The sequence below is a fragment of the Bos mutus genome, chromosome 21 (genome assembly GCF_027580195.1).
Source record: "Bos mutus isolate GX-2022 chromosome 21, NWIPB_WYAK_1.1, whole genome shotgun sequence".
Taxonomy (NCBI): domain Eukaryota; kingdom Metazoa; phylum Chordata; class Mammalia; order Artiodactyla; family Bovidae; genus Bos; species Bos mutus.
Genome location: NC_091637.1, coordinates 15,773,772 through 15,789,140, shown reverse-complemented (window position 1 = coordinate 15,789,140; position 15,369 = coordinate 15,773,772). Strand labels below are relative to the sequence as shown.

At 41.7% G+C, this 15,369-nt stretch overlaps 1 protein-coding gene across 1 annotated transcript in view; it reads right to left on the bottom strand.

The window, feature by feature from the left end:
• AKAP13 (A-kinase anchoring protein 13) overlaps nt 1-15,369 on the bottom strand; it is a 245,086-nt gene that overhangs the window by 87,111 nt on the left and 142,606 nt on the right. The window contains 2 exon segments of the mRNA XM_070358158.1: nt 3,311-3,447; nt 9,856-9,931. Of these exon segments, the coding sequence (XP_070214259.1) occupies nt 3,311-3,447; nt 9,856-9,931 (213 nt within the window).

The window sequence follows — 15,369 nt, the reverse complement described above, 5'->3', positions numbered from 1 at the left end:
GCTTTCTTAACCAGAATCACACCATGCAGGTATGATACAGATATGTCTATGGAGAGGTACAAACACTATACACACTTGTATATACAGAAATCTAGAAATAGCTATGCACGTTGTATCTTATTACTACACCTGAAGGAATCACCCTTAACACTACCAAAATACTAGTTCTTTAATTTTCATTCATTTATTCAAATACTTATAAGTTATCTGTTATAGTATACTCAAGCACTTGGCATGTGCCTTAAAAATAAAAGCATATATTTAAATGCCTAGTATGTGCCAATCACTTAATCCATTTATGTGCTATACTGATGGCAAGCATCAGCCCCACTTCACAGTTCCGAAATTATAATCATTTCAACACTTGTGCCTTAAGAGTTTACAGGTTTTCTACTCTGGATTCTGTAAATATATTTACTTTTATCTGAAAGTTTAAAAAATATAAGGTAAATTTTTGGCTTGATGTTTAAGTACTTGACAGCTCTGACAGCATATGAAATAAAGGATTTTCTTTTAAGAGCTAGCATGTTGGCGAAGTCACTTTGCTTTTTCTTAATCAATTGTGGGTAGTGTCTTATGATTTTGAAAAAAAAAAAAACAAGGTGTAAGGGCTTTATCTTTGGGAAAAAGAGGCAGCAACTATTAGTATAATTCTGTGGACTTCAATTATCCTTTTGGATAACAGAATGGCCCAGATCATGTATTTTACAACCACATTTTCTTTCTTAGCTAGGGCCAGAAAGAACCCTAGGATTTCTTCTCACTTTAAAAGCAAAAATTAAATTTTTATGCTACTGATCTATGGAAAAGCCAAGACCTTAGGAACCCGCAAATATCCATCAGAAAAAAACATGAAGTTCACAACACTCACCAAAGAGTCATATTTGCCAGGAGGCCGGCATGCCAAGTGGAAACATGAGGTTAAGGTGGAAAGTTCTGACAAGCACTGTGGGCTGATGTTAAAGAGCCCTCTGTGAGGCTAAAGTCACACAAGTGGCTGCAGGAAGTGACCTAATGCACACTCATGGTCCACAGAAAAGGATGGTGCAATGCCTTGCCTACACATTAGTCTTTAGAGGAGGAGTGTGGGAGGGCTGGAGCCTGCAGAGACTCCGGGAGGGTCTGATGCTTCACAGCAAACGCTGTGCGGATGACCACAGGGGCAGGCCTCAAGGAAGCAGCTGACGGCCTGTCTGCCACCACTGCCATGCTTGTGTATACAGCACTGGTTACCAAAGCAGGTGCGTGGAGACAGCAAAATCAACGAGTGGATTTCAGAGTTGGGCCCAGTGACACATCTCAGTTCTGTCACTTACTAGCTGAGTAATGTTGAGTCAACCTCTTTACCAACCAGAGCCTCTGCTTCCTCAGGGGTATAATGAGGATAAAACCACCCACCTTGCAGGGCCGCTGGGAGCATGAAATGAGGTCACCTATGTAAAAAACTTCTGTTCAGTGCCTCACTTGAAGTAAGCACCTTGGAAACACTAGCCTGTCTGTCTCCTTTTCCTCTCACATGTAAACCTCTGGTTTTGTGAATGTTATAGAAAACGTGGTTGCAAAACCTTTCCTGGTCACCAACCGCTGTGGCAGGGTGGAGACACTAAGAGGAAGGACCCTCCGACCTCACCCCCGGCCACCAGACATTCTCGTGAGCGTGAAGAGCAGGGCACGTCTCCGCCATGTCTGGACTTCCTGAGGAACCCCGGCATGGGATGCTAGCCAAAGTTTAGTCAGGGATATGCTTCAACTTTTAAAAATGCTATCTGTGCTGTCGTCCTGGAAAAAACTCCTAAAATCGAGTGCTGGCCATTTTTTATGAACAAAACCTAAACGGTTTTGGCAGGCTGGAATAATTAAGTAACATATAGTCAATGCTAATTCTCCTCAGCTAGGAAAATCATTCAGCTTAGAGATGGCAACATTCAGGGCAAGCTGGCAGGCATCTAGGAGGTTCAAGCAAGTGTTTCTTCACGGAGGAAACTTTACAATTGGTTAAAAAGCTTTTTACTGAGAAAACTGTCCCCCGTATATAAATGTTGAGCAAATCCTCACATATCCAGGGCCCCGTGTGATTACCAACGATTCCATTCTAAAACTGGAATTAAGAGATGATATCTAATGCATTCACCAATGCCTTTTGAGAGACAGGCACCTAGAGAACGGTATTCCCCTTGGGGAGAAGCAGACACTTTTAGGAGTCCTTAAAACGCAAACCTCAAAAAAACCCTGGAAACTACCTAAATTCTGTTGGTTAAAAAAACAGAGATCATATTGATGTTCTTCTCTGTAAATAACTTCAGAGAAGGATAGCTCTGCCAAGTTAGTGGACTTTTCTACTTTACTTTTCCCCCTTCTACAAGGAATGATGACAGGAATGCTGAAGTCCCTGAGTCTTTCCAATGTCCCCTGTGGAAAGAGGCCAAGGGTAAGGGGAGGCCCAAAGGACACATGAGAGCTGCTGAGCAGAAGGCAGGGAAAGCGCAGGTACAGTCAGAGAGGCTCAAATGCATTCTGGACGAGAGTCCCAGAAGGCCTCTGGTGTAGCTTTAGACCCAGCACCACCAACCTGCCTTGGGGACCTGATGAGCCACTGACCCAACCTCCCGCCGCTTCTCTCACGAGCTCCCGCACCCTCACAAGGGCGTCGGCACGGCCGCTTTGTGTCTGCCCCTCCCCAGCTCTCTGTTAAGACAGCCCCCTGCAGCAGGTTAACAATACCGTGCGCTGACCCGGCTACAGGAAAAGCCTCTATTCTTAAGGAGACAAAACGGACCTTGCTGCAACTAGATACAAACCTAAGTTAAGACAGCATGCCTTGGAGCCTCAACTACTATGAAAACGTGAAGTGACTCATGTGGATGGGTTTGGCTTTCCACCAGGGAGAAAGCTGGATTCCCAAGCAGAGGTCTAGAAAGTTCCAATTAAGCAGGCAATAAGGAGGGCTGACCTCACCAAGCTCAACTGTGAGCTTCAGGCCTAAACACATTAACCAGCCAGGACTCTGTGGTGAGCTTATGCACATGACGTCTTACAGTCTGTCCTGTGGTCCTTCCTGCCCCCTGAGAAGTAGTCACTGTCATCTGACTTCTAACTCACTTGAAAGGAACATCCATTTCTTTAGGGCTCACTGTAAGCTTCACAACCTGCATGGAACCAGCCATGACTCTACAGAAAAGAAAGTAGTCAAGGTGTCTTTCTAAGGCCCGGCCACCTGGAGCTTCATTCTCCAAAAGGGAGCCTTTACAAGTCACTGAGATCATGTAAGAGATGATGGCTAGCCAGAGTCGCACACTGAGGCCGACGGTACCTTGGAGAAGACAATGCTGTCCACGTCTTCACTGGGCGAGTGAAAAAGGTCAGAATCGCTCCCAGATTCTCTTTTAAGGACACCTGGTTTTGAGGCACACTCTCGGCCCAGTCCAACATCCAGGAAGCTGTCACATTCTGAAAAAGAAAGTTCATTCAACCACTGCTTTAAAAAAAAAAATCAGTTTCTTTTCATTCCATCCATCAGCGTTTTAAATCGATTGACTACCCAATCTCCTTCCCTTCCTATATTTTTTCTTTTTAAAAAAATTAATTTATTTAATTGGAGGCTAATTACTTTACAATATTGCAGTGGTTCTGCCATACATTCATATGAATCAGCCATGGGTTTACAGGTGTTCCCCATCCTGAACACCTCTCCCACCTCCCTCCCCATCCCGTCTCTCAGGGTCAGCCCAGTGCACCAGCCCCAAGCACCCTGTCTCATGCATCAAACCTGGACTGGCGATCTATTTCACATATCATAATATACATGTTTCAATTAAGAATCTGTAAAGGACACAAATTTAGTTGCTTTCAATTCTCTGTTGATAACCTGAGTCTGTCATATAAATCATGGGCACAAAACAGAAAAAACCACAGCAAGAGTGATGTAGAACTATAATAACACCTATGTATTTAAACATACATCTTTTCCTTTTGGTAGTTAGAGAATTTATTTCTTTTGCTACCAAAATCTGAAGTTCTTCGTTAGGAAACTATGTGATAGGGTTTGCGGGCAATTTCTGTTTTGAGACTTAAGTTCTTTCTGGAAACTTGTTACTTTATCAAAATACTAAGATGAAAGACAAAGAGGAAGCATAACTAATAAGCATACCAGTGTATTAAACTTATAGATTTTATTATGCAATAACTGAAATATAACTATTTAACTTGTCCTAGATAGATCTGGTATTGGATGAATAATGTGATGAAGAAAAATACATAATCTAGAATCTGTTTTCAGTTCAACAACTAGGATATGAACTCTGGGGAAGCAGAGGTGGGGGGGAAGCAGAGAGAGGGGGACCTTGACAGAAATATTGTACTGGTACCTCAAAGAATTCCAAAGGCTTAGTATACCTAAATTAGCTCAGTATTTAACTCATTCTCTCCCTTAACTTTGTATCCAAAAGGGACATGTGACCTGGTAACAACAGAAATTAAAACACTGGTACATAGTGATACCAAGAAAGATATCAACCTCCTTCAGGAAGTTTTGAAAGATGAAGCGATTCCATTCTAGTTGGCATGATGTGTGACTTGGAAAACACATGGAAGTTTATCAAATCTTCAGGTGCTACTAAGTGATAAGGGACACAGCAGACAATCCGGCTGCTGGGCAGTTCAAGAGAACTCTACCTGGAGGTTTTGCTTGAAAGGAAATTCAAGAGGAGTTGACAGCACAAGGTGATGGCAAAACGAAAGACACTAACAGCTTCAGGCCCTATTTACAGACAAAGCACAGGCATGACAGACAGTGTACCCAAGTCCAACATGGGGAGGGTGTGGCCACGGCCAGTGGGGGCCACCAGCGCTGCACCTCCACGGCGGTGTCTGTTCCTAAACAAACCCCACTGAAACACTGATAAACGTGGCAATGAGGTCACGAGAGTGGAAATGCCCGAGATACATTCAGGCTGCAGAGGAGCTTGAAGAAAATGTGTCTGAGGACGGCTGAAGGCTCGCCCAGTGAAACCAGAGCTTCACTGTAACTGGGCTTCCGGTCCACAGACTGACAGACACCTGAAGTCATCAGGGTCATTCACTAGAAGGGCTGGAGCAAAGAAAGTGTGCCTGTGGCAAGAGGTCTTGAAAAAACTGTCTACACAGAAGAGGGAGTAGAGGCTGAACGAGATGTGCTAGTGTCTCTTTTAATTCTTAGAGTCTATGCTTAGACAGTGTGCTTCGTTAGTGGCGCAGCGGTAAAGAATCTGCCTGCCAATGCAGGAGATGCAAGAGATGCAGGTTCAATCCCTGGGTTGGGAAGATCCCATGGAGAAGGGAATGGCAACCCACTCCAGTATTCTTGCCTGGAGAATTCCATGGACAGAGGAACCTGTTGGGCTACAGCCCATGAAGCTGCAAAGAGTTGGATACAACTGAGCATGCATGCACATCACACATATGCTTAGACGGTAACCGTGTGTACATGTCAGTGTTCAGAGATGAGAATAGAAAGGTTCTCTTATCTAAATTAAATAATAAGTGATCATTAATTAAGTGATTAATTATTAGCCCTGGATTCATGCTGATGTTTGACAGAAAACAACAAAATTCTGTAAAGCAATTATCCTTCAATTAAAAAATAAATTTATTTAAAAAAGTATCAGCCCTGGATTAACCAGGAATCTAAGACAAGGTCAAAAAGGTACTGCACTGATACAGGTCATGAATTACTTGTCAACAAAATGACCTTTTCTGTTGGTGAAGCATCTGACTGGGGACTGGGGATTATCCAAATAAAGCGCTGCCTCATGTTTGTGTGTGTGGGAGGGTAGGGGGCAGTTTATAATCTTGGGGTAGAAATGAATATATTAAGAGGCAATTTCAACACAAAAGTATTAATACATAAATCATCCCAAAGGAATTGAGGCAGGGCTTACAGATTAATCTGGAAATGTTTCTATTTAAAGTAGAAAAGTAGTCCATTTCAATCTTGGTCCAAACTGTTTCTGTGTGTGTTAGTTCAATGGGACTAGCCCTGCTTTTAAAAGCCTGGAAATCACAGGTATTCTAGAATTTTGGGCGTTTTTCCCCCCCTTCACAGTTAAGAGTATGTACTAACTTAGGTGGAGTTGGTGGCTGTGAGTTTTCTACTTGCTCCCCCCACCCCCCACCATCCTGGCTTTCCCCACTTGGAAAAATCAAAAACTCCACTCTGTGGTTGAGGGGAAAACAGCGGGGGAGGGGGCTGCCCAAGAAGCAGAAAGGGCTGTCACAGCAACTACGCTGAGCCGCTCGCTGTCCAGCTGGCAGTCAAACAGACCACGTCCAAATTCCAGACTGGAAAACGCAGCGGTTCAAGACATTCTAATGGAAAATTCACAGGGAAGATCCAAACTCAGTCCCGGGAGGAACACCTCACCCAGGGAACGAACCCGAGTCTTGGATGGGATACAACGCTGACTGTCGAGCTGGGGCGGAGGGAAGAGGATCAAAACAAGGAAAAAGGGAGAGAAGAGGACCTGAAGGCGTTATGAAACCCTCACAGATGGAAGTGCGAGGCCCCTCATCTCACATATGCTGGCAGGTTTTCAAAACGAATGGAATCTTTCTTCCTAATCCATAAGGTGGAGCATAAGGAAGGTATAAACAGGAACAACCATCATGGGGTTTAGATACAGTGAGGTGGGTGCGGCTTAAATCAGGATCTGACTACTAAAAGACCCCCAGGCAAGAGTCATTCTTGACCTCTAAGACTCAGTCTCCTTACCAATGAAATAGGATAGTGTGTCCCTCCCTAAAATAGTTGTAGTGATGGTGAGAAAGAATTCACACACTTAGTAACGGACATCTGCGCCTCGGCACACAGCAGGCACAGTATGATACACACGTCTAAAGGGGTTAACGCTTCATTAACCCTAACTTGTGATCTGACAAATGTCCAGTGAGGACACGACACTTTGCGGTGGGTCAGTCCTATTCTATGACCCGTTTATAAGTCTGTCTCTTACTTTTGTGCCCTGAGCAACCACCTTTTTAAAAGTAAGCAAAATGTAATGTGCACTTTCAAAGTGCTTATCAGGTCACTCGGGCTTAAATTTTACATATGCAAACAAATTATAGTTGGGGAAGGAAAACTTAGCAGCAGCCCGCTCACTGGGCTTTGCTGACCCATGTTAACCGTAATCCATATGCGCTTATTTCTACTTAAATAAGCATGCATTTATCCTGGACTGAAGATTACACAAGTGAAAGAAAGTGAAAGTGTTAGTTGCTCAGCCATGTTCCACTCTTTGCAACCCCATGGACTCTAGCCCACCAGGCTCCTCCGTGCATGGGATTCTCCAGGCAAGAATACTGGAGTGGGTTGCCATTTCCTCCTCCAGGGATCTTTTTTTTTTTTATTTTATTTTTAAACTTTACAAATTGTACTAGTTTTGCCAAATATCAAAATGAATCCGCCACAGGTATACATGTGTTCCCCATCCTGAACCCTCCTCCCTCCTCCCTCCCCATACCATCCCTCTGGGTCGTCCCAGTGCTCTAGCCCCAAGCATCCAGTATCGTGCATCGAACCTGGACTGGCAACTCGTTTCATACATGATATTATACATGTTTCAATGCCATTCTCCCAAATCTTCCCACCCTCTCCCTCTGCAACAGAACTGCCTTATGATCCAGCAATCCCACTGCTGGGCATACACACTGAGGAAACCAGAAGGGAAAGAGACACGTGTACCCCAATGTTCATCGCAGCACTGTTTATAATAGCCAGGACATGGAAGCAACCTAGACGTCCATCAGCAGATGAATGGATAAGAAAGCTGTGGTACATATACACAATGGAGTACTACTCAGCCATTAAAAAGAATACATTTGAATCAGTTCTAATGAGGTGGATGAAACTGGAGCCTATTATACAGAGTGAAGTAAGCCAGAAAGAAAAACACCAATACAGTATACTAACACATATATATGGAATTTAGAAAGATGCTAACAATAACCCTGTGTACGAGACAGCAAAAGAGACACTGATGTATGGAACAGTCTTATGGACTCTGTTTCAGGGGATCTTCTTGACCCAGGGATCAAACATGGCTGTCCCACACTGTGGGCAGATTCTTTACCATCTGAGCCTCTAGGGAAGCCTCAAGAGTATACAAAGTGACATTAAATAAAGGTTGTTATCTTATTTAGTCTAACACTATTGTTCTCTTGAGCTGAGTTTAAAAGCAAAAGAAAGAAACCTGCATGATTGAACATATCTAGAATTCACAAGAAACTATGCCTACAGTCATAATCTCAGGCCTCAAGTTCAGGAGCATAATTCAGGATTTTGTTAAACTGAGGTTTAAAAAGATTCGAAAGAATCAAAGTCTTTCAGGGGGTGGGGTATGGAAAGAGTCAACAATATTTAAGATTATGCCCTGGGGAAAATGCTCAGGGGTTCAAATTCACCTCTTGAAAGGAGTAAAAATAAACTGTGGCATGTGGAGAACCTTCCTGTGAATATTCTAACTGTGAGGCAACCTCTACAGGGCAGACAACTTCACGGCTTGAGTGGCTGAGAGCAATTACACTTCTAGAAAAAGCCCCTAACAGCTAAGGAACTAAAACAGAGTGAGTAGTATACTTTCAAGTAGAAGATTCTAGGGGATTAGATGGGGAATGGGTCAGCTACATCTGTGAACAAGGTCAATCTTAAAATATTTGGAGACCCTAAACACAACAGCATAATAATATTCTTTAATTTCTGTATGAAAGAAAAATAGGAAAAAAAAAAAACTCTTCTCATATTTGTTTCCAACACTTTCTTTGGAGCAAAGTCAGAGGGTTGAGAATCAGCAGGAAACTTCTCTTTAGGAAGAGGATTTGAACCATCTTGTTCTTAAATTTCTTCCTACTGCCATACATCCACAGCTAAACTGTTTCTAAAAAAGACCAGCAAATGAGAACTCAGTAATTTTTAAAGCAAGTCAGGAAAAATTAAAAGGTTAACAGAGGTTTTGTTGGGTAAAGCAGACTCAAGAGCCCAAAATGCAAATTACCAGCTGCAAGAACAGCCATAGGGTACTTGAGTGACTCACCAGTCATTTGGACCCTTCCCTTAAGGAAAGCCAGTAGGCCTCAGGGATGATGACAATAGAGCACAGACACAGGAACAAACCCTGCCTCACAGTGAATCAGAGGCTCAACCTGGGTAAGAAGTCAGGACTCCTAACAACCATAAAACATGTACTGTGTCATTAACCACCAAGGTCTTAAGGTCTTTTACCCTCATCTACTGTCACTAATACCTCGTGGGTGCTTAAGGAAAGCCTCAACTGCTGACAGTATTTCCAAAGATTATGATTCTCAACCTAAGCTACACAGGAGAGGAACCAAAGGCTCTTTTAGAGATCTGATGCTCAGACCACACCTCAGCCTAATTAAATTGGAATCGCTAGGGGGTAGGACCCAGACATCAGTGTATTTTTAAACCTCCCCAGGGAATTTCAATGTGCAGCCAAAATCAAGAGACCTGGGATTAGTCCTTAATAACATATATTTATAGTTTTATCATATTAAGAAACCATTATCACATGTACATATATATGCACAGCACATATGCCTTCACAGATGAATTAATCAACTATAAAGTCACCTATGGAAACTTACTACTAAAATGAAATTTAGGTAATTACATGTTCATTTTCAGCTGTGAGATAGATAAAAGGCCTAGAAACCCAAATCACGTAACACTCTTCTCACTTATCCCACTGATGCTCATGAAGGACAGATCGCCAACATTCTGCATGAGAGTGGGATGGTGGCTCTGGAAGAGGGACATTTTGGATGTAGTTATTCAAGCAAACCGGAAGGTGGAGAATCCCCACTTACCTGGGCTCTGCGTGGGAGCCAGAAGAGATGCTGCGTCAGGGCACGGCTCAATGGTACACCAGTTTTCTCGGTTTATCTGAAGGGAAAGAAAGAGAGACTGAGTAAAAGTCAGGCATAAAAACCAAAACAGAAAAAGACATGCAAAGAGGAGATCATGGTGCGGCCAAGGGTGAAATAAAGAAAAAAGAAGCTAACAGGTAAAATGGATCAAATGTTGAAATACGTATCTCACATCCAAGTCAGAAACAAATGCAAAAATAATTCCTGTTTATTCAAGGATTACTGTATGTTGGATATCAGGTTAAGAATTCTACATACATTATTTCCTTTCATCCTAAGAATTCTACATATATCATTTTATTTAATCCCCACACTAGCTCGAAGAAGTTTGTATTATTTCTCTTGCCAAAGAATAACTAGGCTTGAAGGACCTACATTTGTCAATTTCTCATCTTTGGTGAGAAGATGCTAAAGTATATGGGTGAGAAAGAAAAACAGGTTTCCTAAACATGCTAAGCGAGATAAGGTAGAAAGCTATGGGGCATTCTGTCCAATTACAACTGCCTGACAAAGAGCAAATGCAAGAAATTAAACTGCTTGCAAATAAACCATGCAAACCTAGAGCCACAGGAAACAAAAACACCAAATCACTGACTCGTTTCAGCTCTTTTCCCAGTAGAGACGAATGGAGGCTGAGACCAGCCTGAAACATCATCACTGTTTCAGCTCCTGGTGTGTTACAGAATGATGCCAAAAATTTGAAAGTGATCTTTGAATGGAAAAGAATATTCAGCAGGTTCCCTAGGATTATGCAAAGTATCCCTTTTCAAAATGCAATTTGAGTGTGTATAAGGAAGAAACCTCAAATTCAGTAACCTTAACAAACCCACTCCCCATCTTTCAAAGAATGGAAACAGCAAATTTTCCTTAAAAAACAAAACAGAACCTTTCATTTAGAGAAGGATTTTCTGACTGTGAACTGCACCTCACTTGAAATGAGCCAAATTTCACTTCCAGTGAATTAAGTTTCTCTGTCAACAGGAAAAGCAAGGGTCCATAATTACTGTACTTTTGCTCCATGAACACAGCAACAAATTTTAAATAGATAACAGAAATTTTAAAAGCAGACCCTTTAACAACAGTGAAGAACACTGAGCAGCTCTCAATTATGATGACATTGCTCTCTCCCAGTCCATGACCTTCAACACCTCTCCGGTCAACATTTTAGGAAACTTTGTTAAAACTCTTGATGTGAGAATGTTTTCATCACCTTTTCAGACATTACTCTATGGCCAATGAGTAAACAGAATTTTCTTCACTGTCAATACTTGAGGGACGAACTGACTTCACTTTTCATGTCATTTTAGGCATTTGTGTGTTACAGAAAATGAGTTACACATTTTGCAAAATAACATATAAATATATAAATAATACAAAAAATAATGTATTACTTAACAAAAAAGTTAGCAGAGTATCATTTAATATACAATAAATATTGAAAGAAAGTTAAAATTAAATCAAATCTCTTTAATGGAATACACTGATTTCTGAATAACAATGACGAGAACATACTAGTGACGGGAGGCAACTCCTCAAAGATCTCCCTGTGAGTGTCTCCTGAGCAAAGGACGCTGTCTGTGCTTTCATTCTAGGCTGTCTTGTTAAGAATGTATCCATACATATCACACAGCCTCTGGAGACAGAGATACTGTTTCTTTCTGTGTGATGACAGAGGTGTGAAGTCAGAACAAAAGTGAGGCAGGCTTACTGCACACAGCAAAAATGCAGGGGTCCCACGGCTGGGGTTCCTCAGCTGTGACACAGCATCTCCCCGGGCCCCTCGTGTGGCCCCCATGGGAGCAGGGCAGCAAGCAGCACCAACAAGAAGCTGATGCTCAGGGTGCTTTTTGACTTCAGACAGCAGCCATGAAACTGTCAGGCTGACTTGGTAGCTTGCAAGCAGGGTGAAATCTCAGACTCCATCAGTTTTGACAATTCAGTTCAGTTCAGTTGACAATTAGTATATATTAAATAGTATTGATATACTTAAAGGCAGCAGCGGCCAAAAATCTCCTGATGACACCTATGTGGCGAAAAGCTTTAATCTGATTCAATGTTTCACCGAGTGGTTGTGCCTGAGTGATCATAAAGAGACAACTAATATCCACTCTAACTTTTCTATAGGTTCCTGAATCTTCTTTAATGACTACTAACTGGCTATACCCCAATACAAAATGTCTTTGGTGTTTAAAAAAAAAAATTTAAAACTTAAAGAAAGAAAGCAACACTGGAACATTATTGTTAATTAACTCCAGACTTTGGATTTCATTCCTTTTTCCATTAATGTTCTTTAATGTTCCAGGATCCAATCCAGGATCAGCTAGTTCAGTTCAGTCACTCAGTTGTGTCCTACTCTTTGCAACTGCAGCACACCAGGCCTCCCTGTCCATTACCAACTCCTGGAGCTTACTAAAACTCATGTCCATTGAGTCGGTGATGCCATCCAACCATTTCATCCTCTGTCGTCCCCTTCTCCTTCCGCTTTCAATCTTTCCCAGCATCGGGGTGTTTTTCAATGAGTCAGTTCTTCGCATCAGCTGGCCAAAGAACTGGAGTTCCAGTTTCAGCATCAGTCCTTCCAATGAATATTCAGGACTGATCTCCTTTAGGATGGACTGGTTGGATCTCCTTGCAGTCCAAGGGACTCTCAAGAGTCTTCTCCAACACCACAGTTCAAAAGCATCAATTCTTCGGTGCTCAGCTTTCTTTATAGTCCAACTCTCAAATCCAACATGACTACTGGAAAAACCATAGCCTTGTCTAGACGGTCCTTTGTTGGCAAAGTAATGTCTCTGCTTTTTAATATGCCATCTAGGTTTGTCATAGCTTTTCTTCCAAGGAGGAAGCTCTTAATTTCAGGGCTGCAGTCACCATCTGCAGCGATTTTGGAGCCCCAAAAATAAAGTGTCTCACTGTTTCAATTGTTTCCCCATCTATTTCCATGAAGTGATGGGACCAGAAGCCATGATCTTCGTTTTATGATTAAGTTTTAAGCCAACTGTCACTCTCTTTCATTAAAAGGCTCTTCAGTTCTTCACTTTCTGCCATAAGGGTGGTGTCATCTGCATATCTGAGGTTATTGATACTTCTCCTGGCAATCTTGATTCCAGCTTGTGCTTCAACCAGCCCGGCATTTTGCATGATGTACTCTGCATTAAGTTAAATAAGCAGGGTGACAATATACAGCCTTGATGTACTCCTTTCCCTATTTGGAACCAGTCTGTTGTTCCATGTCCAGTTCTAACTGCTGCTTCTTGACCTGCATACAGATTTCTCAGGAGGCAGGTCAGGCGGTCTGGTATTCCCATCTCTTGAAGAATTTTCCATAGTTTGTTGTGATCCACACAGTCAAAGGCTTTGGCATGGTCAGTAAAGCAGAAGTAGATGTTTTTCTGGAACTCTCTTGCTTCTTTGATGATCCAACGGATGCTGGCAATCCAGCATACCACATTACATTTTGTGTGTGTATATGTCCAATTTTGCATTTTAAGACCTTTATTGAAATATATGACAAAGGTTTGTATAGTCAAAGCTATGGTTTTTCCAGTAGTTATTTACAGATGTGCGAGTTGGGCCATAAAGAAGGCTGAGCATGAAAGACTTGATGCTTTCCAGTTGTGGTGCTGAAGAAGACTCGAAAGTCCCTTGGACTGCAAGGAGATCAAAGCAGTCAATGCTAAAAGAAAATAAACCCTGAATATTCAGAAAGACAGGTGCTGAAGCTCTAGTACTTTGGCCACCTGATGCAAAGAGTCGACTCACTGGAAAAGACCCTGATGCTGGGAAAGACTGAAGGCAGGAGAAGGGGGTGACAGAAGATGAGATCGTTGGATAGCATCACTGATTAAATGGACAAGAGTTTTAGCAAACTCTGGAAGATACTGAAGGACAGGGAAGTCTGATATGCTGTTGTCCATGGGGTTGCAGAGAGTCAGAAACGACTTAGCGACTGAACAAGTTGAAACCTAATTCATATTCTCTAAAACTCACCTATTTAACTATTAAATAGTCTATTTAGTGGTCTAGCATCTTAACACAGCTGTGAAACCATGGCCACTATCTAATTTTAGAACATTTTCATGGCATAAGAAAGAAATCTTGCATCCATCAGTAGTCACACCCTACCCCAAACCCCTGCCCTCCCGGTTCCAGGCAACCATTAATGTAAGTTCTGTCCCTGTGTATTTGCCTCCTCTGGACGTTCTGTATAAACGGACGCATACATTCTGACGCCTCTGCTTGCTGGCTTCTTGCACTTGGCTTTCACGGTTCATCTGTGTTTCAGCATTTTATGAGTACTGTACCCTGCTGCCTAATAATCCATAATGCTGTATGGACATGCCCACACTCTATTTACTCTTCAGCTGATAGACATGTGGGCTGCTGTTATGAATAATCCTGTCATGAATATTCATATACGAGCACTGGACATGTTTCACTTCGAGTATACACCCAAGAATGGGACAGCTACGTCAAGCGATGATACCTTTACGTTTAATAAAGTCTGAGGGCTTGCCAGGCTTTTCCAGAGTGGCTGTGCCATTTGACGTTCCTACCACCAATGTCCGAGTGTTCTAATTTCTCCACACCCTTGCCAACACCTGCTACTGCTCTTACCTATTTAGATGTAGCCAACTTGGCGGGTGTGAATGGTATCTCACGTGAGTGTATGAGATACACTTTCAGCTTTCCCTTTTTTTAAATCTCTCTCTTTTATCAAAGTACAGTGGACTTTCAGCGTTTCAGGTGCACAGCAAGGTGACTCAGTTATACACATGCACGTGTATTATTTTTGAAATTATTTCCCATTACAGGTTATTACAAGACACTGACTATAGTTCCCTGTGCCATACAGTAAACCTCTGTTGCTGGTTGCATTTTTTTTTAAATTAGAAATCTAGCATTCTATTCGTACTAAGTAGAATCAAAATGTCATAAATTTTTTTAGTAGGCAAAAATTCATAAGTTTTCTAAAAATATATATATTATACATATTATGTATGTATATGTATACAAAAGCTTTTCTACTAAGCTTGATAGAGGCTTGAGAAAAAAAATTAAAAAAAAAAAAGATGGAGAAACTGGAAAACAAACTAAATGAAATCAGAGCACTGAATAGGAAATAGAAAAAGTGAAACAAACTATATAAAAGTAAATCAAAGATGATCATGTGGTTCAGCTGGTTTTAAACATGACTGCTCATTGGAAACATACTTCCAACTTTTCTTTTAAAATGGAAACTATTTTTTAACCTATTGATTACTTTCTAGGAAAAGGAAGACTCTACAAAGACTTAATGCTGAACACCCTCAGATTTGTTTCTTTCTTTCATTAAATAAAAATGTACTAAATATCCTCAATGTATCAAAACATTTGTGTCAAGCCTTAAAAGCAGTAGTAGTAAAAGAACTGAGTCCTCTAAGAACTCAGTGGGTGTGAGAGAGATGTGGAAAA